The sequence below is a fragment of the Odontesthes bonariensis genome, chromosome 5 (assembly GCF_027942865.1).
Source record: "Odontesthes bonariensis isolate fOdoBon6 chromosome 5, fOdoBon6.hap1, whole genome shotgun sequence".
NCBI classification, from domain to species: domain Eukaryota; kingdom Metazoa; phylum Chordata; class Actinopteri; order Atheriniformes; family Atherinopsidae; genus Odontesthes; species Odontesthes bonariensis.
The window spans coordinates 16,568,987-16,595,366 of NC_134510.1; the positions used below are offsets into that span (position 1 = coordinate 16,568,987).

Consider the following 26,380-nt stretch of genomic DNA (forward strand, 5'->3'; position numbering starts at 1 on the left):
TTTGGGAGCAAGGTCTGTATCTAGTTAAACTCTCTCACTGGGGGCAGCAGTCCTGTATGTCAGAGGTGGATTGGACTGACAGCATTCAGAGGCTTTCACCATCACAGCGTGCATCTCAGTCCCCGCTAATGAAATACTCGTTCCTATTTAAGTGGCTCTTACTGTCCTGGCCTCAGTAAGTTTTGTAAATTATAGGTGTATGAAGGAGTCTGCAGGCTTGCTCTGATCTCTTGAAACATGTCAAAATTGTCATGTATGTGCCACATTTGACTTACATAGTTTTGTTATAACATGCGATGTGCATAACATTTTAGTTTTGAAGATAGTCATGTAAATGAATGGTGGAAAGGAGAGATTGAATGAGGTGCGGATTGCCACTTCCTATCCCACCAAGAATTTTTTCACCTCTACTTTGACGCTCTTATAGAACTTCCAGATTGTCAGGAGTTGCTGTTGAGTCGACATGACTGGTGTGGGATAAATAGACCTGCTCTTTGATCCCAGCGTGTTATCCCTGCTTTTTATTCATTCATCTTTCATGCCCTCTCTCTGTCCACCTTCTCCCCACCCTCCCCTCTTACTACCCCCTTGTCTTTCCACCTCTCTGTATCTGTGTAACAGGGATGGACCGGATCAGTCCTCGCCTCAAATTGGCCAATTTAGTGGCAGCTCCGTACAGGAAGGTGTGTCCACCACTGCCAATCGGGTCCTCATCAAGTTCCACAGTGACTTCAGCACCAGTGGCTTCTTTGAACTTCATTATTATGGTAACCTCCTCTTTGATATCATCTGAGCATTGACCTTGTTCCACTTTGTAATGACCAATATTCCTGTGATTTTCAAGTCCTCAGAAACCCTGCCGCAGCACTGATCATCACTTGTTCCTACTTTTAAATGTCTTTAATTGTCCTTTCTTATTTGGCCCTTATTTGGCCCTCATATGCTACTTATGGTTTTGCTTCCAGTTAGGTGTAATGATAAATGATGAATGCATCCTTATGACAGTTTTTTGTCTTCACTATTAAACCAAACTTCAAAGAGAAGCTGATTAATAATAGATTGTTCCCCATCTCCGCAAAGTTAGTGATTGTTTTTTGATGATCATGAACAGTGATAGGTGGCAAGTTATGATCTAATCAAGTCTTACTGTGATGGGAGAGAATAGATTGCTGTAACTGAATAGTAAATGCATATGTGTGCAAGCTTGTGTGTGTGTGTGTGTGCATGCGTTCCTTGCTCTCTCTGTTTTCTGATGAATTTATACACTGACACTTGTGTCTGTCCTCTCTCCAACAGCCTACCAGCTGAGAACTTGTCAGCCACCCCCTCCTGTCGCCAACGCCACCATCCTTACTGATGATGATGAGTTTGAAATAGGTTTGTCTCGTTTTATATTGCTTGTTTACAGGCCTTGGACAATGTATGACACAATCATCGTTCACTAGATATCATTTTAATTGCCCGGACAGCAAAGCAGCCAGAAGTCATTAATTCATTTACTCCCCTGTTTTTTCAAGCTTTCATTTGCTCATCAAAATCATTGGTTTTATTGTTTAAATCGTTCTTATTTAGATTATTTTTATACATTTTTCCATGATGTTATGGAGCAGCTTCTTCTGGTGTACTATTAATTTTACGAAATATACTGATCTCCAAGGTTGCTGCACAGATGTATGTTACAGCATTGACCATCTCATTCCACCCTCTGCGTCTATATTTCTTTATTTCTGCTTATCCTTTTAAGTTTTAGCATCTATTCATGCTTCATGCATTAAACATATTAGTCTAAATGCAGGGCCAATTAGTTGTACTCATAAGCTGTTTGTATTTCCAGTGCTCAGAAGTAATTAGCAAAGTGAAGTGGAAGTCATGTGGCTAGTGGCTGCCGTACTTTGTGCGTTTGAATTTGTGTGTAATTTTGCTTTAGTGTGTGTTTGTGTACAAGTTTAAGGCTGTGTAATTTAATGAAGTGCCTTCAGTATGAAGGAATGTCAATCTTCATAAATGTGTAGTTGATTACTGTTTCAAGTACTGGCGCTGGGGAGTCTTACTGATATAGTTTGGTGGTGATGTGTGTTTGTGCCTGCGTGGGTGGATGGATATGTTTTTCACGTTCACCTCTTGCCTGTATGATTGCTGGTGTAAATTACCTTACAGGAGACATTATCCGGTACTCGTGCCAGCCAGGCTTCACCTTGGTGGGCAGTGAGATTCTGACCTGCCGACTTGGAGAGAGGCTACAGATGGATGGACCACCACCAGTCTGTCAAGGTTAGTTTTGCTCAGTGTGAATTCATGAGTCTTTAAATTTGTGTGTGGCCTTTGAATTATCCTGTTTTTTGCATGTCTAAGGTTTCCTCTCATTGTGCATGCACATGCCCGTGCATTTATGTGCATGCGTAATCACGCTCAGTTTTGAGTGTGCTTGACACCACTCTGCCAAGGTTGGTTGCAGTCAGCAGCACTCGCTGTTGATGCATCATTTAACAGACAGACTGCCAGCAGGCCCCCCTCCAGCAGTAGTGTCCCAGTGGCAAACAGCATCTCAATTCTAATTCATCAAGGTTCACGGGTTTGGAGTACAACTGAACCAAGATCAAGCAATACCTCTGCCTTAGAGTCAACATTTGACTGCTGAGGATCAGTTTGAGACCAATTACAGCTCAGCAGTTTTAATAACAAATGTTTGAATCTTTCAAGGTATAATGTAGTAAGGAAGCAAAGGGATACATGTATGTTTCCTCTTCATCAGGTGTTTTGTTTCAAACCATTTGAAATTTATTATCAGCCTGCCTCCTATCCTAGTATAGTAATCTTTTGAAGGGCCCTTAACTTCACTGTCCACAAATCTTGAGTTAATGAGAACACCATTTCATTTCTGAAAACTGAGAGTAATGGTATTGGACATGTGATCACAGCATGAAAGAAACACTAATTACATAAACCCAGATTCTGTATTATTTAAGATTTTAGATTGCAATTGACCATGTGATCTTTTGGTGTTATTATTTGATATCTGACATCTTATCTTGGTTTTCCCCCTGTGGTCATTTTACATCTGACAATGGTTTCCTGCTGCAATCGAAATTTCTTCATCAAGTAAAGAAATGCAAAATACCACCAAAGCAAAAGTTCATTACGGTATTATGCTTTATACCATATCAATCTCTCAGTAATAAGGAGTTCCCAAAGGTCAAAGAGACCAAAAGAAAGACATTTTAATCAAATTTATATTATTATCTAAAAGTCCTGAAAATAGCAGTTGATATCCTAATCTGTGCCACACTGATTTTACTTAGCCTTTGCTGTTAAGAGTAATGAGTCTGAAACATGGAAGAGTAAATCCTGACTGCATACAGCCACGCTCTGTTAAAGCAAGCGGATCCATTATCACATTGCATCATGCTGTCCAAAAAGCAACTGATAAAGAACAATTAGAATAGATATAATATTGTTACTTTATTTTGTCTTAAAAGAGGACAGTCACTTAAAGCTGCGGTCGGCAACTTTTTTTTTGTCATATTAGCTTGAACTGTCATGGGATTCTGGAAGTAGAATATTAAATAGGCTGTTTAGGAAAAATAAGAAATCTGTAGCTCCCTCTGAAGCCTGTAATCATGCTTGCAAAAACCCAGCGCTCCCGGCTGTTTTTAACCAATCAAGTTAGGGTGGAGGAATCCTACCTGTCAATCACAGCTTGTGCACACGCTGCTGAGCGTGAGTCTGCTCCAGCTTGTGTGCGCTCACACTGGTGTGAACTCACGTGCACAACCTCGTCCACAGAGGGGGAGGGGTTTGGGGGGCGATTCGGAGCTTGGTAGAGGTTGGGGGAGGGACCTGAGAGTTGTATCAGTTCGAATTTTCCGACTTTAGACTCGCAATTTTGAAAACCTGCCGACGGCAGCTTTAAGATAATAGGATACTTATTCTCGACAGCTTATTTCTTAGTGCTCTGCCAAATCCAGCAGTGTACTTGAAATAATTTCAAGCTTTAAAGGATATATTTTGGATTTTGGGGATGTTGGAAACCTTTAATTTTCCGATTAAGAGACGGCCACTCTTCCCAGGGAGCTACAGCACCACGCTGTAGAATTAACATATTCAATGAGCTTTTCACATTCGGAGGGTATTGTTATGGCAAAGACTCGGCTCAAAGTAAAGCTATCCATCCTTCTCATGTTCATCCCCACCCAGAGTTTTGTGAAATTGAATGCAGAGTTGAGGCTGAAAAACGTTACCTCAGTTCCTGACTAGAAATCTGACTTGTTGTTGCTGTTTTTCTTTGGTGTTTCAGACAAGTATTTAAAATTCAGAGCTATCAAATTAAGTTAAGCAGTAAAACGCCCCTGCTGTATTCAGATGAGCATGGCATGTTGGGACCATTCTAGTTTAACACAAAAAGGCAATCAATCAAGGAAGTGTTGTAAATGGTGTTGTATAATGCTGAGACAGTGGGTCGGGTGTGGATAACGCAGCAAAACCATTGCTCGTTTTTAAACACATTAGCCTTTTGAGAACAAAAGTTTGATTAAGGGGTTGGTCTTGTTAAAGTTTATACTAATAATGTGCACAAAAAGTACTTGGCAGTAAAGTGCACATTCAAATGAGAACTGTAAGTGATAGAAATTCCTAACATCTGTTAATGTGAAAGATGACGAATCATCGTGTTCAAACTGCTCCTTAAAACCTGCCTCCAGCATTATGTCGGCGTGGTTAGGACAATTTTAGGGCTGTTAATTTGTTGCTTGACATTTTCATGGATCACCTCATTCTTAGTCACAAATTTATTACATTTTCTCGTGTTGGGCATGTTATTTGAACCTCTAGCATGAAACTAATTGCTCTCCTTGGGACATGTAGAGTTGAACTTAATTTGAGTTGACCTGCTATTCAAATCCAAGAGACCGTTACAGTAAGATTACAACAAGGAGCTATTTGCTGTCAGCAGCATGCTGATAGACCTGGATAAAAAAAATATCCATCGCTCCATGATTCCGCTTTTGTTTACTGTCAACTATGTTCATTTTCTTCCTAGGCCTATAGATAACATTAGATATAGATAACACCAAAAAGTCCTTGCATGTCTCTGCAAGTTCATCCCTAAATACCTCTGGTTTTTAATGTATTTCCCCAGGCTCTATCTTTATGAAAGCCGATGAGGAAGGTTGTGAAGCAGCTTTGATCAGAGACACAGCCACAATTAAGCTTGATACTTTTGAGAGAACTATCTGCTGCACTGAGGTTTAGTTTTACCTGTAAATTATGTCCTGTTCCTGCTTGCTGAAAATTCTTAATCTTTCAGAAATTCTTTTCAGTAACTCTAGATCTATTTTAGTTTTTTTTCTTTAAATATGTAGCCTATGTGAACTGTTTTGCAATTTCAAATGATTTGTAACATATTGTTTAAATCCATAAGGCTTTCAGCTTGCGTAAAATTGGACACGTGTCTTGGATCAAATGAGGGGTTGTAAGAAAGTTTTAAAAATGCTAATGTAAGTTCTTAAACATATAAACCTAAATACCACTGAAAATGATACATCCACTAAGATATATAGTTCATAAAACTGCATTATATCTGTAGTTTATCATAGTAAAGTGTGTCCTCCTCTTCAAAAATAACGTTTTTAACCTTTTTCATGAGTTATACGCCATGTCATGAGCAAAATCAGCCAAGTTGCTGTGGATAAGGTACAGAATTTCACCTTCAAGCCAATTTTTTGTCTTTCGTCTGACAAAGAAAATTAAGAATTTACATTTTTGAGGAAAACAGAGTTTGTTGGGGATTCACTTCTAGAGTGGAACTTTAATATTGATAATGACTTATATTTATACACTGATTCCCTTAAGGTGAAGTAAATATTCCATTCCTAAAATCTATTTAAACTAGATATATTAAGACATTGATTCAGCCCGGATCGCCTTAGACAAATTATAAACTGCACCAATGGGAATGTGATGTTCTGTTTACCTTGGCAAGGCTCCTCTTGTTTTCTCTTATAATACGGACCATATAAAGCATATAAGATGAGCATAAAATCTCTTCCCTCCCCTGAAGGAACATTCTCAGCTTTTAGCTTCAGTCTCCCTATGAATCCAAATCAAATCAAATCAAATCAAATTTATTTGTATAGCACATTTCATGTACAAAACATTTCAAAGTGCTTCACATAAAATAAAAGCATTGCAGCAGGGAGTGTAAGAAGTATTAAAAATACATAAAAGAAAATAAAGAGAAACAAATAAAATCATTTAAATTAATTTAAAAACAAGCAACAGTCCAGATAAATTAAAAGATATCGTGCAGATTTCATGCATAGACACATAAGAAAATAAATGTTTTTAACCTGGATTTAAAAATGTCTACATTAGGTAAAAGTTGAATCTCCACTGGCAGTTTATTCCAATTGTTTGCAGCATAACAGCTAAATGCTGCTTCTCCATGAAGCCAGCGTCATACTGGTTCTTTTTCAAAAACAAATCCAAATCATTACCCGACTTTGTTGCTGGTCAGGAAAAATAAAAAACTTTAACCACTGATCCAAGATTACTGGGTCTTGAAGTAGTTTAACTTGCCCCTATTGAATTACACCAACTCTGCCTTTTACCAATTCCAACGTGTAAGTGAAAAACTTCTATTAAAAAAAAAAAAAAAAAAAAGTCTTGCAAGCCAGAATTCGAGACTACGAGATAAAACAAGTTCCTTCTGCATAAAAATACTAAAACATGCTTATACCTATTTTTTGGCTTTGGCTTTGGGTGACAGGTAAGGTGATGGGTCCTTTATATACAGTTCGCCCCAAATTCTTTGCTTTAAAAGGGAATTTTCAGATAAATGCGTATAAAACAGGGCCGGGTGCAGAGATCATCATGTCCACACCCTGTAGTCACCGATGTACCACTGTGTGTCTATAGTTTACACTGACAGTGGTTCAGGAGGTTTTGTGACGGGTGCAAAATAATAAATCTGCCCTTATTAATATATTTATGAGATGTGTCCTGGTTTTCTTTAAATGACTGTGTTGTAGTAATATACTTGTGATTGTATGGTAATCAGAGTATAGTTAGATACATATATGTGAGCTACTGTGCTTATTCATGGCTATTTGTATTTGTGTTACATTGGGATACAGAGGTAAATGCAGCTTGTTCTGTGAAGCCCCCTCATGATTACACAGTAAATTTTCTCCTGCTTTAAAGGTAGCTTCCCATCCATATCACAGTTCTTTATTAACCATCTTCAAAAGTAGAAGTATTGAGGGGTCTAAAACATTTTAAGCCTCTCATCATTCATCCCTTCAGTGAAGGTTCCTTTGAAAATGGTTTAAGCCCCAACTGTGCTCACTGAATAGACTTGAGTTTGTTGCCCGGCAACAGTGGTTTATTGAACAATTTATGGAAGCTCAAATATTATAAGCGCTTACCAGCTGGATGGCTCTGTTCACAACATTTTGGAATTTTACAATCTGTCTGTTTAATGTTTCATATTCATCTAAATGTTGTACAACAAAAGGAAATGCTAAAAGGAGAAGGAAAACTGTGTTGTGAGTTCTAAACTTCCATAGGAACTCAAAACTTAATTTGCAAGTAAACCTTTGATGCTTAATGTTGGTGAAAATAAGATTCTATCAGAATAAAAGCTCTTCACTTAGAAAATATAACTATACCTTTTTTCACATTCTTGCAACCAAATTTTGATTCTGTTTAATGTTGTTAGAATTCCATCCTATCTAGAAGTTATTGTGCCTGCATTATGAACTAACTGCCACAGGTGTTGCTAAATGGAGCCATGAGGCAGTAAGCCCCACAATCAACTCAGTTTTTGTTGGTGCTAAACTGGACCGTAATATGTTTAAAAGTGTCCCTAATATTTAGGCTCCTTGTGTATGTTAAAGGGGTGGAGCTCGATAATAAACATAAAGCACAATTTTAACTTATCAAGCAGTGTCGTGACAAACTTAAAACATGTCAAGGTTACATAAATATGGAGCTAAACGCAGATCTTTTTAATTGGATTAGATTACATTTGGATTGCATTTGATTTCACAGTGGTTGGTGGGTGGAGGTATGACAGACATAGAAAACTTTCCATTACATTATTATTTAACAGATACTTTTATCCAAAATAACTTCCAATAGAAGAACTGTTTGGGGAGCATAGTAGAGTTTAGTAGATTGCCCAGGGATACTTTGACTTGTAAACTGGGTAAGTTGGGGATCAAATCAGCAATTGTCTAGTTGAAGGAGGACCACTCTACCATCTGAGCTACAGCCACCTCATAAAACCACCATAAAGCCTTGAAGCCAACATGGTACAGATATCTGCTCTCATTCAGAGTGAATGGGTAAGCATATCCAAACTTTGACTGTATATATAAGATAGAACCACTGAATGTGATATTACAGCTGTTGAAAAGCATATGGCAAATTTGCTATTTGAAAGAGTTTTAAACAAAACAAAAAGATAGTGACATTATAAGCAAGCATTACCATATCTTCTAAGTCAGACAAAAATTTACTCCGCACAATTTTCCTAGGGAAAATTTTTCAGTCAAAATACCCAAAAGTCATTATTTTTTTACTTTGAAACTTTAGATTTCACTGTATAGATCCAATACATATAAGTTATCGCTCAGTTGTTGTTTTTTTTCCTTTGGCTCAGTTCAAATTTCAACCCAGTCTGTGGAAAACTAGGTGAGAGGTGCAGCTTTGAGAGAACCACAAAAATGATGGATTTATGCTAAGAGGGACAAATTCCAATTGACAAATAAGTTTATACATGATTTGTGAAAAAAAAAAAAAAAAAAAAAAGTGCTGATATGAATCGGTAAAATTGATCAAAACTGAAACTGGAAAATAATAGGTTGACATTAAAAGGCTTAAAGTTCCTGTTTTTCTACTGTTTGTCTACCAAAATCTTTGTAAAGCAAATACATGTAGATATTGATTTGTGTACATTTTTTAATAAATACACGCTTAATTGTGGTTGCAGATAAATTCTAACTGTATAAGACCATGTTATAAAAAGAAAACTCTTTAACTTTGAGATTGACAGTACAGTTTGAAGCAGCAGATCCGTTCTTATGATAATTTTATACTGAACCAGTCCATCCCAGAGCACAAACTGTAATGAGTGCAGTGATTGGAAATGAAAACAGATGTGAGGCTTTTAAGAAAAGCAAAAGCAGCCTGCCAGGAAAAGCTTTATGCAAGAATGACAGGGGGATATATGTGTTTTTGGCACACAAAATGGCAATGAAGATATATGGCCATGTCGTAACAAAGATTAGGGGAGCCCCTTTATTTATTTCCTGAGTATCAATTTGAGATTTGTTGCCACCTTTGATATTACTGTCCAGTGCTTTTACAAATAGCAATTGTGCCCCATATAGATTTAGTCTTTTGTTTATATCTGTTTGAATGTATACCAAGCTAACCTCTTGTGCACAAAGAAAGCTATGGGCATGTTGGGTGTTTTAAGGGATCATCTTCTTTTTTTCCTCAGTGAATTACTGGTTTAGACTTTTATCTTTGAGCCAAGGGCTGAAACCTTAGTAATAACTTTCCAGCAGGAATATTCTTTCTTTCTTTCTTTTTTTAAAATTTCTTTTTTGATATATGTTAGAATTTTTCCCTGACCTTTTTATCTGGAACAGTTGTTCACATTAACCTTTTATATGCATCATGTTTCTTCACTAGACGCCCTGAAGAGAAACTTCTGTCACCAAATGAAATAAAAGAAACAGGGCTGTCATTATTTCACACATGCCAGACTATAAGCAACAAAGGCTACTCCCCCTCTGTTCTCTCTCTCTCACTCTCACTCTCTCTCTCACACACATACACACGCATGTATACACGTGCTTACACACCATTTCTCCATGCAAAGTAAGCTGCCTAACTGCCTGACTGTTATTTGATATATTGATGTCAGGGGAGCCCGGTGACAACATCAGACTCACCAGCTCAGGACTCAAGTGTAATATCAGTGTGGCTGTAATATAATTTATGTTACCACAGTGTAGGATTCCATTTTTTTTTTTATCCCAGTCCTGCATTCAATCCATCCAGAATTCCATCTCAATCTTTCTTTCTCCTCTTTTGTGCTTCTTTTTCATCTTTTTTCATCCTCTGTTTTCTTTCTATGCCCTTTCTTCTCTTCTCTTCTTGCTATCTCTATTGCTCGTCTGTTGTCACCATGTCTTCCTCAAATGTCGTCTGACCATTTCCCGTTTCTGTGTTCGCAGTGCAATGTCCCGCCCATGAAGTGCGTTTTGACTCTACTGGGGTGATCTTAAGTCCTGGCTACCCTGATAACTACCCTAATCTTCAGATGTGCTCATGGCTGATCAATGTAGAGAAGGGCTACAACATCACCCTGACCTTTGAAGTTTTTCAAACAGAAAAAGAGTTTGACATCTTGGAAATATTTGATGGTGGGTAATCGTGTATTCTCTGGTTAAAAACGAGACATGAATAAAAAATGTTTTTTAAAAACTCACATCAGTGAAGTTATTTAGAAATGACCATCAGATAAAACATCAGTTAACTTTTTGGTAAAACTCTGTATTCAGGTCCCAACATCTACAGTCAGAGCCTTTCAACACTCAGCGGGGACATAGAAACCCCCTTCAGTCTGACCACCACTGGCCACCAGCTGTTGCTGCGCTGGTCCTCTGACCACGGCACCAACCGTCACGGCTTCCACATCAGATATGTGGGTGAGTATCAAAGTATGTATCCATCTTATAATCATATTCTCTTTTTATTATTGCTATGTTTCAGTCGATGTTTGTCTTTAAACAGCAGACTTCATGGGTCCACAACTTATATTGTATTGTAAGCACTGTGTGGACAGCAGTTGATTGATGTACATTTCTTGGGAATTTAAAGCTGAATCTTGTTGGTTTAATGAAGTCCAGTGGTGACAAGTAATATTTTTACATATGTTTCAGTAACTACAAATATTTTCAGCCACTTGTAACACAGTGGCTTAAAAAAGTAAAAGAGTGGCAAAACAGTATTTTTTTTTCATATTTGGTTTGCTGGAACTCGTAGAAATTGAATGCAATCATAGCAGCCTTATTTAGTTTTTTGTCTAAACTGTAAAACTTGTAAAAACCTACCGTTTTCTTACTGCCATACTACAGTGACAATTTTTATAGTGAAATGTTTATTGAACAGTCTCAGATATGCATGTACAATATGTTCCATGAGTTTTATCACACTCTGCTGTGATTGTTTTGAGATTTTTTCATATAGTTTTTAATGTTAGTAAATTTTAAAGTATAATTTAGAAAAAATAGAAAATCACAGTGGGAGATTTTTTTTTCCTTGTAAAAGGCAAGAGGCAGACAGAAAGTGACTTGTGTGACTTGTATGCTTGCATGCTGTTTTGCAGCCCTTAATTTTACAGGGTTTAAATTGTTAATTGGCTCTTTAATAAAGCAAGGGTTGCTAAGCAAGAATAGCATAGGCATCGTCTTCCATTTGAAGTGCATCAGTAATCATACAAAAAAGAGAACTAAAGACATAAATTTCACATGTTGTCTCACCATTATATTCAATACACAAGAGTGTTCTCGTGAAAGCAATTCAGTGTGATGAATTTTGTAAAGAGAACTCCTTCTTGACTTTGTTGACTTAAACAGGAACTGATTTAAACTCCAGTGTGTCTTTTCATCTTAAATCTCTCCTACTCACTCTGATTTGAAAGAACGGTTGACAGCTACTGGGAGGCATGCAGCCTTTCCCTTGGATTTTCTGTCCCATTGGCCATTTGCGACTCATTTTTTTATTTTTTTTAATCAAGTGGGCCTTTTTTTTTCTTCTTTTTTTAGTTGGGTGGGTTGTAAGATAAGTGAAAGGAATGTTGTGAAACAAATAACTGCAGGATGCACCAATATTGCATATGTGCATGCCCATTGGCCAGAAAGGGATGATAATGCGATTTGGAGAACTTCCTTTCCTGTTGTGGCACACAGGCATGTGCTAAATATGTGATGTGACCCTCCTCAGGCATTTCCCCTCATTATCGTTCCGCATTGAAAATGAAGTCTTACTGTAATAAAAATGTTTGCCTAAATCTTTCTCAAGGGCTGCTTTGTTAATGCTGCTCATCCTTTTCTCTGGTTTATTTAAATTTCTCTCCATTAATGTCTACTTTTCCATCCTCTTTCATTGACTTCATTCTCACTCTCACTCTTGCCTTGGCTTTCTTCTTTTGTGCACCACACTGTGCCTTTATACCTTCATCTATTGTAGCGATGTACTGCAGTACCCCAGACTCCCCACAACATGGCTTTGTAGTGAGCCAGACCGGAGGTCATCTTAACAGTATGGTGCGCTGGGCTTGCGACAGGGGGTACAAGCTGATCGGAAAAGCCGCAGCTGTGTGCAAGAAGGCCCCCTATGGCTACTACATCTGGGACTCACCAGTTCCTGCATGTCAAGGTGAGCTTGTCAGCCCTGGGAGCCTTTTATTTCCAACTTTAGTCTGAGTCTATCCCCATTCTTTTGGTCACTGCCTCTGTGAGCCTCTCTCTGCAGGCAACTAGGCAGGCACATAAAGCTCCCAAGTATCTCTGCCCAGGCCCTATACTTGTGTTGGTAGCTGCTGAACTGAATCCAACCTGATTGAGAGCCAGTTTCCCATCAGGTGGAAATTAACCAAGAATCAATCCTCCCCTCCTCTGCACTTCTTCAAATTGCTTTGGCAAACTTTCCATTAGCATTGAGTGCCGTTGGGTCTCACTCAACTAATTAGGGTTTTTGATGCCCACATGTGAAATGTGTGCATGTATGTGCATATGGTTGTCTGGACTTGCACAGACACACAGACAGCGGCAAACATCAACAGATGGGGTGCGAGATTGCATTTTATCGTGATGCAGTGAAATCAAAATATCTATACTAATGTACCTCAGATGATTTAAAAACATTTTGCACCTGTAATTTGGCACAGCTTTTCCAAAGCACATAAACTCAGCCATGCCTGCAGATGAACTGATATATTCATACAGATGCTTCCCATCTGTTATCTGTTAGATGGCAGATACTCCATTTCAGTAATCTTAAAGATGACACACACTTCAAACATTACCATTTTCTATCATCAGTGTTGGAAAGTTTTCAGTGCTTTTCATTAGAGGTGCATTATCACTGAAAAGCTCACACAAATGAATGTAGTAGATTTTTTTTATGAGATGGTGAGGAGTAATATAATAGCTCCATACCATGACTGAGCACCTCAGCCATGACAAGGAGGTGGACTGACACCCCTCCAGCTATCAGTTCCACCAATCTTTGAGTGGCGAGAGTGGGAATCGAACCGCCAACCTTCCCGTTATTGGACGACTGACTCTAACCACAAAGCCACGGCCGCCCCAATAGACCTTATGACTGGTGCAACTCATTTTGCTGTGCTTCAGTAAGCCATTCCATTGAGGTAGGAAGCACAATGTCAGGTCTCTGGCACAGGCTCAATTTAGCTGAATGCATATGTTATTGATGTTATTAATTACACATGAGCTTTTCTCTGAAGTGATATTTTGAGGTGTCTGCCATGAATAAGATGTGCTGTCTATGCTCTACAACATGTGTTCGACACTGTACAAATGTGTAACAATTCTTCCCTTTTTAGTTTTTACTCACGGAAACTTTAACCATTAGAGAGGAAAGCATCCACTTTTGCAAATTATGAAACTTGGCACGACTAGTATGGTACAAAAGGGTTGTATGTTGTTTTTTTAATCCTCCAAAAAATGTAAGTGTCAAGAAAATGTTTGGTGACAATGATCCTGTCACTGCCTGTAGCTGTGTCGTGCGGTGCACCCACTGCGCCTGTGAACGGAGGTGTGCTTGCTGCTGATTATTCCGTCGGCACACGTGTGACCTACTTCTGCAACAGTGGCTACCGGCTCTCCTCCAAAGAACTGACGACCACAGTATGCCAGCCAGAGGGCACCTGGAGCAATCACAACAAGATACCCCGATGCATCGGTGAGTAGAGGATGCTTCGGGGAGGACGGAGGGGAAAAAGGAGGCGGGAGAGTGATTTAGAGAAACGGGGTAATCGCAAGAAACCACATGGTTATGCAGGAATAAGCTGAGAGACGATAATAGGAAATCCTTTTCTTTTCGTGGTGAAGATTCTGAAATCTTCTGAGATTTATTAAGGGTTGTACATTTTTTTCCAACCTGCCTGTAGTTTGCTGCTTCCACTGGCTAACGCAATAGAGAGTTTTGGCATTTTATGAATTGCAGTCGGTACAAGTGAGAGCTGAAAGAAATATCCTCTGTGGTAAATATAGAGTCTCAAAGTTTAACAAAACTGTCAGAAAATAAGGACTACAATTCTACATGACTTCGAGTTGCATATCTGTAAAAAAAATAAAAGTAAAAAAAAAGCTAACTTGCTGGATTATGATGACTTTGATGGATGAATGGGAGAACATCAGTTGAGAGGTCTGATCTTCAGCACTGCGATAAGAATTTTCCAGGACCTCCTGCAAGTTTGAAAGTCAGTGTACAAAGTGATTAACAACATTGTTTTGTGTTGGAATAGTGTTTTTTCATAGATGTGAATGTGTCTCAGAGAAAAAATGGAAACAGTTTTGAGACAACTTGGTAGTGAAAAGTCTAATTTCACAAATAGAATATTTGTATAACTGCAACTCATTGATTGGATTATTATACTGCATCAAATTCTTCTCTGCAACTTACTTTCTCTGTCTGGTGGTGTGTCACAGGCTTTGCAGCAGTTTGTGTGCAAAGGTCGAGAGAGACATTGACAAAGAAGTCAGCTTATGTGAATGATACAAAACTAACAGTGTCCTGTCATCATTGAGTAATTCAGTCTGATTTGTTTGTTTGTTCTCCTCAGTTATGATGTGCCCCAGCCTGAGCTCTTTCTCTCTGGACCATGGGAGATGGAGGATAGTCAATGGTTCGCACTACGAGTTCGGAACTAAAATAATCTTCACATGCAGCCCTGGATACTACCGTGTTGGCCCCGCTCATATCCAGTGTCTGGCTAATGGTGTGTGGAGCTGGAGAAATGAGAGACCTCGGTGCAGAAGTGAGTGAATTAGGGTACCGCAACAGATAAACACACTACTTGTTCCCACTAATGCTTAAATGCAAATAACAACAAGGCCCACATTCTAGATAGAAGACCAAACATACAGCTGCTCTAAATAAACTCCCATTAATCTCTGGTCTATCATTCCATTATCATTAAAAAAAATCATTGGATCCATACACATGTAGCGCTACATGTTTATTTATGTTTTTATAGGAAGAATAGAAATGTCTGTCTTGCTTCATTTAAGGTATGCTAGATTAGCTTCCACTAAACTTCATAAAACATGGAGATTGAATACCTGATTTAAAATTCACTAAATCAGCAGCTCCTTGATTTACTTTTGTACTCTTCACCCGTTCCCTTCTCAGCTTAGGTTAGATATTGTTTATTGTTCAGCTCTGAAAAATAAAAAAAGCTTTCCTCTGCTGCCATGGAAACTGCTTTTTGAGAAGTAAGGAGTTGAATTGCCCATGTAATGGTAGAAAGAGATCTCAGCTAGTATGATGAAAGATGTTGAGACAAAGGAAAACACCATCCTTATCCTCCTTGTGAAATATTCTGGGTCACCTTTTATCGGAATAACACCAATAAGATGGGTGTAAATGACTGCACTCCCATTGACTCTGAAGATGTAAGCCAACTTCCATTTCATCTTTCTCTCTCTCTTGTTCTGTCACGCATTCTGCTGGTGCCTCCTCCAAATCACTCATCTCCTTTTTACTATCTCCTTAATCTTATTGCAGTCATTTCCTGTGGTGATCTTCCTACTCCTCCTAATGGAAAGAAAATCGGGACTCAAACTACCTTTGGAGCATCTGCCATTTTCAGCTGCAACCTTGGTTATGTGTTGACTGGATCTACTGTTAAAGAGTGTCTCCTGTCTGGCCTTTGGAGTGGGATGGAGACTCAGTGCCTGGGTAAGCAACATCTAAATGTCCTTGAAACTGGTCAAAAACTTCTGACTTCTACTCACCTACTCAGTTTGAATATTAGCTTTGTTGCTTGGGCCAACATGTCCCAATTAGAACCAGATCCAGAAGCAGTAGATGATTGTAATTTTCCCTGTTGCCAAATGTGTACGGCCAATCTCTGTAATACATTTGGAAGACGTACAGTTTTTTGTTGTCCACTTCTTACACCTTGTGTGGTCTCAGAGAAGCCCATTGTACACATCAGACTATACAGACCTTCCAGAGATCATATGGAAATATATATTTTTTTTACAAACCTTTTTTAATTAACCAAGTGTTGTTTTTTTTTTTTTGTAACTCCATCGAGAAAATCTTGAGTATCGGATGTGATTGTCTTGCTGTATACCCATAGCTTCCCTGATCCTATGAGACACTAGCCAAGCTGAACTGGCGTCATTTGAGTTATTTGAGTTTTGGATATAAAAACAAGAAAATATGCTACAGCATGGCTTACCACAGCTCACCGTAGCTTTCTGTGATGACAGAGATGGGACGTGTGTAATTCATTTAGCCAAATTCAAACCCATGCTGCAGGAGAATGTAAAGATGTTCTCAGCAGACACATTAGTCTGTTTAACAGTTGTCTGGCACCAGCACTCCAAGCTCGACTTAAGATTTGCTCAGTTTGTTAAAAAAGGAGACACCTTTCACTTTGTTAGCAATATAGCTGACAGGCTTGACATATCCAGGGACCTCCTGGTATAGACGCCTTCTTCAGTATTATCTTTATAGATTGTGACTGCTCTCAAGTGGAGTGTGATAATAAAATTCTCGCCCAAGTTTCTGGGTGCAGGAGTAAATTAGGGAAATCAGACTCTGACACTCTGAGGCAATTTCCCAGGTTTTAAGTGGCAGAAATCTCAGCAAGATCCCTCCCCTCTGAAATGGATTTATTGTAGCTTAAAGTTCAATGATTATGTGCATGCGCAGTACAGGTTTTGTGTCTCTCTGTCAACAGTAGATTAGGAAAGTAAAGTTATCACCACAAGTGATTCTGATAAAGTCCATCCATCCATTTTCTATACCGCTGAATCCGCCGGTCGGTTCGCGGGGGGGCTGGAGCCTATCCCAGCGGTCATTGGGCGTGAGACAGGGTACACCCTGGACAGGTCACCAGTCCATCACAGGGCCACACAGAGACAAACCAGACAAACAACCATACACACGCTCACACTCACTCCTAAGGACAATTTTAGAAACACCAATTAACCTAACATGCATGTTTTTGGACAGTGGGAGGAAGCCGGAGTACCCGGAGAGAACCCACGCATACACGGGGGAACATGCAATTCTGATAAAGTATAAATTTAAAATGATACTTAGAGATAATGAACCAAAATGTGTTTTACAAATTCAATAGGTTAACGTAATGTACAAATTAAGCACTATAATTCCTCCAAATAAAAAGAGCCTCTTCATTTCCTAAAATCAAAATGTTGTTTCAAATGTGATAACACAATCAAAATTGTTATTGGATAGAGGATGTGCTGTTATGTCAATGTGAAATAAAAGGTCAATTTGTTAATGAAAGCTTATTTTTCCTTATTTTTCCTTATTTTTACAACTTGCAGCTGGTCACTGTGGCATCCCTGAGCAGATTGTGAATGGGCAGGTGATTGGAGAAAACTTTGGCTACAGAGACACAGTGGTTTACCAGTGCAACCCTGGGTTCAGGCTTATTGGCTCCTCTGTACGAATCTGTCAGCAGGACCATAACTGGTCTGGACACCTCCCAGTCTGTATCCGTAAGTACTTTAGCGTTGGCTCTCACTCATTCGATGACTGGCTCCAAATAGGGTCAGAGAGTGTATGTCCATGTGGGTCTATGTTTGAGAAGTTTGGAATTTGTGTTGGAAAATGAAATATTGTAAGGTGTTTTTTTTTTTTCTGTAATCAAGTAAGGTAAAAGTAAAATGGAGAGGGCATGCATCTCTTTTTTTTACAATTATTTTTTTCTTTTTGCATTTCTGTGATAAAGGAGCTTTTCAGCTTAATTTCTATGGAAACCTAAAATATCTCACTTTCCATTCACAGGTAAAACCTGTTGAGTGAAAAACATCATTGGATTATTAAAATGCAATTAGAAAATGTATGTGCACAATAAACAAAAAAGTGATATTGTTCTGAAGCCTTTTCCAATTCACACCACAACCTGCTCTTTTAGTTTGACACTTTAAAGTTGATATTTGATTAATAATATATATATATATATGATATAATTCTCAATCTCCTATTCATCTTTTGATTTAAAAAAAATTGCGTTTTACCCTTTTCTTAACATGATCATGTCTTGGATCCTTATTTCCACATTATCTTCTGAGAATAATTACGTTAATGACAGCGATTGCTGACCCCGTGTGTGACCTCCAACATTGTTATTGAATTTTCTCTGCATGTTTCTCAACTCTTCTCTTTCACTTTCTTTCCTCCCTTCTTTGCTGCCTTTCATCTCCTGTTATCCTCTCTACCTCCGCCTTCCAAAATTCACCTGCGTGATGTGTCTCAACTCAGCCGTCACATGTGGCCACCCTGGCAGTCCAATCTATGGCCGCACCACAGGCGATGGCTTCAACTACAATGATGTTGTGCGCTTCTCTTGCAACAAAGGCTACACCCTAGAGGGACCCTCCACAGCCCAGTGCCAGGCCAACCGCCAGTGGAGCCAACAGCCTCCAACATGCAGAGGTAAAGTCCTACAACAGAGCAGCTTGCAGAATGCATAAAAGACTGCCAGCCTGGCTGACTTTAGATCACAGAGGGACACCGATGCGCGATTGCAGTTGACGTCCATTGCCTATGCTATAAGTACTGTTGCTATGGCTGGACTTAAAGGCATTTCAGAAGCACAAATTGGATTTACCCAAAATGCTATAAGAAAATAAGAAGACTTTTGCATGTGCTGTGGGTTTATATAGTTATCTGAAATTAGGATAACCACAGGAATTCAGCATCCGGCTGATAAGCCATAAGATTTCAAGAATCCGCAGACAGCAGCCGCCAGCTTGCTGAGGCATAGGCGCACAAGCCCAAAGGAATTCTCCTTTGGCAAAATAAGGGACAAAAATAACAAAATAAAGGTTGAATTCACACTTTGAGTGAAAACAGTCTTTACCTGTACTGTTCTCTAAGAGCACACAGCAAAAACATCTGAAGCATGACCTTGGAGTAAAAGAAAAGAAATGGCAATGATGTGCTTACAGAAGAATGAATGGAAAATGCCACAGATCAGTAGGACAGGGTTCCTTTGAAGGCAGAAAAGCTCTAAATGCATTTGGTGCAATACGTCTAAAGGATGCTGCCAGGGAATATCTGTTTTTATAGCTGTGGCCAGTTGTAGTTTGCACAGGTAAGGGTTGTTAGTCATGCACTCGCAGTCAGCAGTAATATAGGCATTTTAATGTGTAACTGTAACCAAGGAAATGTTAACCAATTGGACAGTATCTTTAAAGTATCCGATGCACTGTTTTCATAACTATGCCCAAAATTAAATGGAAATTGATGGTATCAAATTAACATGCTCTGCAATATAATAGAGGCTTTTTTAATGATAATTGGGGGATGGGGGGGACATCTTAAAGTCTTCGTTAGATATTCTTGTATATTTGATATATTCTAGTTTAAATGTTCCTAAAAGACAAATAAGAGTTTATTGAATTAACAATGAAATTTAAAAAAAAACAACAACATATATTTAACCAGTGTCCAGTTGGACTTTGATTGTATTGATCTGCTGCCTCTGGATCCAGGGGAACAGAGCTATATTTGGCAGACATTGAAAAACATCCCTCCTTTGGTTTGGCATGGGTTTTGTTGGCAGTTAAATATGAAGAAATAAGGTTTTTATTTCTGTGAATAGCACCACAGAGACAGACCAGGGGAAAGATCAATGGGGCGAGTTCATCATAATCTGTTGTATAATGTGATCCCTTTTTCAAAATATGTCGGTCTATTCCCACTAATACTTTTCTCACTTTAATTCAAGATTTGACATACATATTTGGTATTGATTCCATTTGATGTTGCTCCGACTTTAATTTCCACCTCATCTGATTTCAGCAGACTTAACCACCTTGCAGGCAATGTGGTTTGGATTCGTCAACTTCTTTTAAAGTGGATGTTTTTCTGACAATAGGTGTACCCTTGCTTTTCAGAAGAAAGCATTAGGTGCTATGATTATTAACAGTGCTTAACATAGCCTGGGCTCACTTTTTTGTCCATTAAAAATATAGAAGCCACTTACATGGTCATGTCTGCAGTTCTATTATTAACTTACAAGGGGACATGCTGACAGATAACATCCATGCAAATTAAGCTCTAGGCAAAGAAAGAATTGCAAAGCTTCTAGGAAACATCCCCAGTGATGTTGCAGCGTGGAGTGAATTAGGCAGATTGCCATATAACTATTGTGTGGGTCTTTTTACTCAGTGCCCTAGTCGAGCAAAATATTTTTTGACAACTGATATGTTCCAGATGACTCAATACATGCAGTTCATGATACATAACATAACATAGTCACTATAATATTGGTAAATGTAATAAAGAGATTAATCAAATCTAATTGATTAAAGAAATTTCTACTTCATTTTCTTACAGTGCTCCAATAGCACATTGTTCAGTATTATATTCTAATTAAAAGTGACTCTGTATTTTGTTTCCTGCAGCGTATTGGCATGATGTGCACTATGTGCATCTTAATGCCATAGCAAACTTATCCACAGAGAACATACTTTTTCTTTTATAAGATTGAAATCGAAATGCTGCCAAGAAGTGAAGGTTCCCTTTGGCTCACTCTTCTGTCTTGTGCTGTATATCAATAATTTATTTGCATTATCTTTGAAAACTATAATAAATGGATGTTTATGAAAATCCACTAGGGACAGTTCTGCTAATCATTAATGGAATGACAGCAAACTTTTGATGAAGAGGGAAAAAAAGAAAAAGAAAGATCCATAAATAAACCATTTCAGGGCAACAGAAGTGCTGGGAAATGTCAAGGGGACTTTTTCAGCCTTTAGTCCAATAAGTCATCACATAAAGTTCCAATAGTAATTTTCCTGAACTTATCTTGGCTACAATGTCCTTGCAGCAACACAAATTAATTGTACCACTATCGATATTCTTCCGTCTGTACTCTTTCATTATGATCAAACTACTTGAGTTATGAATGATGGCCTATTTATATTTCAACCTTTTTTTATACAGTTGTTAACTGCACTGATCCCGGCATCCCTGCCAACTCTATCCGGGAGAGTAAGATTGAACATGGGAACTTCACATTCGGCAGTGTTGTCTTCTATGACTGTAACCCGGGATATGATCTGTTTGGCTCATCGGTGCTTACCTGCCAGCCAGAGGGCCACTGGGACAAACCACTTCCAGAATGCATTGGTACAGTAACAGTTTGTACTTTCATCATGATAATATACTCTTACAATATGTAATTATTCATATTTATTTCTATTATTCATATTTATTTCTACTTTTGTACGTCCCCTTTTCCTTCCAAATTTTAATGGTACAAGTTAGTAATTCTATGACTGGAAGTATCTGTGTAATGTGTGATATCTCACTGGCTTGTGGTTATGTTTCATCACGTTTACATGCAAATGGGTAACTTTCACATTTCAGGCTATAGCTAACTCTTCAGAACTAAGCACTTAGATTTGAACAACAGCCGTGTGAGCTGTAGGGGTTTTGTGGTTGTAATATGAACACCTGGTTTATTTTGCACTCTGTTAATGTCTGGGTCTGCCAACAGATAAAACAGACCTATTTCTGCTGAAATTATCTAAAGTAAACCTCCACATTTTGCACACCGGTTCAAAAAGCACTTCATTTCATGGCAGTGAGATAATGTGCAGCATTTATTTTGTTAAATGAAATAGTAATTGAAGAGAGCCGCAGTGTGTGTCTCACATTTTTATCCACTGCACGTTATGAGACTAAGCTGAATAAATGGCAAATACCACAAAGATAAAATGCAAACACACATGTAGGTCAAAAGAAAACAAACCTGCCTCTGAAAGGTTAGACACAGAGTAAAAAAATGTTAAGTGATAACTGAGTGCAGTCATTTACTACTTATTTAAACCCTATATATAGTGCTATGAAAACGTGTTTCCCCCTTACAGATTTCTTTTGTTTTTGCTTTTTTGTCACACTTAAATGTTTCAGATTATCAAACTAATTTTTATGTCAAACATAAAGGAGGAAATACAAAAAGCAGTTTTCATATGATGATTAAATTTATTAAGGTAAAAAAGCTAAAAAGCAAAAGAAGACTGTAAGGAGGGGAAATACGTTACAGCACTGTGTAACTTAAAATAGTGCAAAAACATTTCAAATGTTGAAAACTAGAAATTCAGTTGTTTTGTGAGAAGTTTTGAATATAAAATGTTCTCCCATTCTCTCTTAGAGATCGGATTTATTTGACTCACAAGATCAAACCCTTGTTTTTACCTCTATTCATTGGTTTCAAATTACACCAAAGGTTTTCAAAGGGTCCAGGTCTAAACTGCCATCAGGCCAGTTTAATACCCCAAACTGTTACAGTTACAATGTTCAGTTAGGGAATAGTGTTCACTGACGATGACTTTCAGAAGTGTCCTATGTGTTGTATACAGAGCAACACCAGGCAGGTACACTGAATCCTGAATTCTTAAACTGCTGAACTAAATTCTACTTTGACTCCCAGCTTGTAAGAAAATAAAGTATGTGATGTGCCTATTGAAATTTCACTTTGAGGAACAGTTAAGTTAACGCTTTTATTTGTTGCACTGCGTCATTTTACCTTTCAAACTGTGCAATTTGGACAGCTAAGATGGTTTCAATTTAGGACCTTAGTATATCTACTTTATCATAAATTAAAGTTTTAAAATTAACACTTAGTTATCAGATGTTGTATCAGGCAATTGTGATTTAAAAAAAAAAAAAAAAAAGTCTTGCACATGACAGGAAAGGGATTTTCTTGCTCACTTTTATGACCACAATTACAAGGGATTCAGATAAGATCCTTTGTAAGCCTAAAAAATAGAAATGCCAGGCTGTATTTTGCATTTAAAAAAAAAAGGCAAAATGAATAAATACATGAATCTCTTATGTCCTTCTGGGACAAAGTTCTGCATGCTGATGAAATAGAACTGAACTTATAGCTGCTGACAGACACAGCGGGGTAACTGCAGAGGTATGTGCGATAAAACTCACTGGAGGAAATTTCATCATTCAAAAGGACTGTGATACAAACAAAAATGTATACATATGAACTCTTCAGCATAAAAATGGTGACTGAACTGCATTCCACATAATAAAGGACAGACTAAAGGTAGAAAGATCCGTAGCATCTAAGGTTTTAATGTAGCCACAGTATCGTCCTTAGAAAGACTTTAGGCTCTCTGTAGCTGCATAGGATTTTACTTAAAAATTTGATTTATTTGATGTAGTAGTCCAACTACTTTTAAAGTTGAAACTTTGAATATACTATAAAAGGGCTTTTTTTCCTACAAAACGATCTTATTATTAATGTAATATTTGTAAAGTTAAATCTTTGACTTGACAGTTTAATGACGTATCCATTATATTACTTAAATATGAATATGCTGAAGCGTAGTGCCTTTAGGACAATAACTCTTAAATTCCCCAAGTACTGACATTCTGGACTATATATCAAATGGTCTTTTTATAAAAACATTTCAAACTGTATCATCAAGACAAGCATCTCTTAACCTCGTGCAGCTTCAAACTTCACAGAGGTTTACTGGGCTGTTTGCTGATTCCAGTATGTGGTCATGCAGCTGCACCAGTAACGGTCTGAGATGGGATTTTATCAAGTGCATTGAGGCACGCAGCTATGATCCATCCAGCATCTGATGATTCTTTTTCTCTTTTGTCTCTCATGCAGAGGTGGATTGCGGCCACCCGGGCACACCTCCCCATGCTGTGAGGAGTGGGGAGAAGTTTACCTTTGGCTCCACAGTGCACTACTCCTGCCTTGGAGACCGTCAGCTCATCGGTGACTCATCACTCACCTGTCAACTCAATGGACACTGGAGTGGTCCACTGCCCCACTGCTCAGGTAAACATGCACACACAAATTTGGTCATGCATATTTACTCATACACATGACACATAATGCCACGTCATTATTTATTTTATAAGTCAAAATTATGTGTGAAAACTAAGTATACCCCATGACTCATTAGCTTTTAGAACAACCTTTAGCAGCAATATTGTGAAATAACTGAATTCTGCATGACGTTATCAGTTTCTGACATTGTTTCAAAGGAAAACTCTTCTTTACAATGTTTCTTCAGTTCATTGAGTTGAGGTCTATGGGGCATTCATTTATTCACAGCTCCCATATGGTACCACCACAGTATTGTAGTCATATTGAGGTCAGGATTTTGACTGGGCCATTTCAACACCTTGATTTTATTCCTTTTTTCTTTTTTTTTTTTTTCCCATATCTAGCCATTATGTTGTAGAGTTGCTGGATTATGAGGGGATGTTGTTAAATATTTGCCTAGCATTGGCTCTCAGACAGATTGCATTACATTTGACTCTACCTTAGTACCAATACTATGCACAGGAGTTTGCTAATTAAACCAAAATTCTCTGCATACAGTGTTATTACAGAGGTAAAATCAGAAGAATATTCAGAACACATGTACTACACCACTATGGCATTGTACTTAGCATTATTAGTGTATTTAATGAGTTATCAGCAAAATGCTCCCATTTGCTTCCCTCAAACAGGGCCCTTTGGAGCTCTTGCTTCATTTTTAAAAGGCTTCTTGATCCATATATGATTGACCTTTATTATCCACACATTCCTCCTTTACTTAAACCTGTTTCCGCATTTTTGAGCAGGTCCTCTATGGCTTATCTAATGTATTTGTATTTGTCAGATGATTGTTTGAAAATGACCACTCATGCCAGATAATGACCCAAACCCATTATTCCTCTTCACTGCAGTTATAGGGAGGTGTGACTTCACGCCTTGGCTAAAAAAAAAAAACTGTTGAACCGAATTATGCCTCTGCTGAAACAGTTGAATGAACAATCTCACCCTGGCACAAGCTAAATGTGGACTGCTGCAAATAAAATCTTTGGCCGATTAGCCTGCGTCTTTGGGTTCGGTACATTAAGTTTCGGTTTCTGCTCTTGACATTTTTTGAAAGCAGGAAGAAAATGTCTTACACTGCGTGTGTCTACAGAGCTTTAAAGTTTCCCTCTTAATCCCCACTGTGCCTCTTTCTTCCCATCACTCTTAAGCAGTCCTGACCATCCATTTAAGTGGGTTCTATATACTGAATGTTCACTTGGTTTGTTAAACTCACTGACCCAGAAGTAATGTTTGTAAGTAGACTTGTATGACAGTTATTTTTTCCTCTTCAAAAGGCAGTTTGAACTCTCCACTCACCTTCAGGATAGTGTATTTACTCAGACAGTTGAAAAGTAGTGAGGCAGTTGGGAAGTTGGATTCTGAAGGTACTGAGGAAACTCGCATTGCTCACAGAGTCTAATCTATTTCAAGCCAGAGCTGTCATTATATTTGCTCTTAGTTTTAAAAAATGAAAGAAACCATGCAGGGGGCAACCTGCAGCGATGGGCATGGGCACCAAAGGCTCGCTGATGTGAGTGAGAAGTAAAGGCTGGCCCATCTGGTTCCATTCCACTGAAGAGCTACAGTAGTTCAAGTTTTCGAAAACCTTTGATGCTCAGGCGCATCACCTACGGCGACTGCAGAATACAATAAGTGAAAAAGGCGAGCCAGTGGAGGCACTGTAATGCTCTGGGCAAGGCTCTGCTGGGAAACCTCAGTTCCTGGCATTCATGTCATTCTATTTTGACATTTACCACCTATTTAAACAATGCTGCAGATTATATCCATCTGATCTAGGCAACAGTATTTCTAAATGACAGACAGATAGTTTACAGTATTGGCTTCATCCCCCAGAACATATTCAAGTCAAGGCCCGACCTGACAACTTTTGGTTTCAGATGTTTTGTGGAGTCCATATTTCAACAGGTGGGGTAAGGAAACCGGTATATTGTTTGGACTGGTGATGGCTGATAAGAATATTTAGTGTTTTTGGGTGGTGAAAAAAAATCACAACTACAAGTTTTTTTGTTTTTTTTTCGTTTATCACCCATCACTTTGTTTTCAAAGCAGTTTGACTGGATCAGCACCATACTGTTATGACAAATGAGCCTCTGTTTAAGTGATGATGAGCAATTTAGTGTTATATCTCATTCCCTCAATCACTCTGAGCTATCCATTACCAACATGGGCTTTGCTGACACCGCTGAGAGAACACAGCTAATATAT

The 26,380-nt window shown here is 38.4% G+C and overlaps 1 protein-coding gene across 4 annotated transcripts in view; it reads left to right on the plus strand.

Annotated features, from left to right (window-relative positions):
* Nucleotides 1–26,380, plus strand: part of LOC142379793 (CUB and sushi domain-containing protein 3-like) — a 284,354-nt gene that overhangs the window by 200,020 nt on the left and 57,954 nt on the right. For 3 of the 4 annotated variants that reach the window (XM_075465063.1, XM_075465064.1, XM_075465066.1), the window contains exons 44-56: nucleotides 622–767; nucleotides 1,297–1,377; nucleotides 2,158–2,271; nucleotides 10,245–10,433; nucleotides 10,572–10,730; nucleotides 12,262–12,450; nucleotides 13,813–13,998; nucleotides 14,882–15,076; nucleotides 15,826–15,999; nucleotides 17,625–17,798; nucleotides 18,565–18,738; nucleotides 21,256–21,441; nucleotides 23,951–24,124. In XM_075465063.1, the coding sequence (XP_075321178.1) occupies nucleotides 622–767; nucleotides 1,297–1,377; nucleotides 2,158–2,271; nucleotides 10,245–10,433; nucleotides 10,572–10,730; nucleotides 12,262–12,450; nucleotides 13,813–13,998; nucleotides 14,882–15,076; nucleotides 15,826–15,999; nucleotides 17,625–17,798; nucleotides 18,565–18,738; nucleotides 21,256–21,441; nucleotides 23,951–24,124 (2,141 nt within the window). The remainder of the gene's footprint in view (nucleotides 1–621; nucleotides 768–1,296; nucleotides 1,378–2,157; nucleotides 2,272–10,244; nucleotides 10,434–10,571; nucleotides 10,731–12,261; nucleotides 12,451–13,812; nucleotides 13,999–14,881; nucleotides 15,077–15,825; nucleotides 16,000–17,624; nucleotides 17,799–18,564; nucleotides 18,739–21,255; nucleotides 21,442–23,950; nucleotides 24,125–26,380) is intronic. The other variant, XM_075465065.1, reaches the window with a different exon arrangement.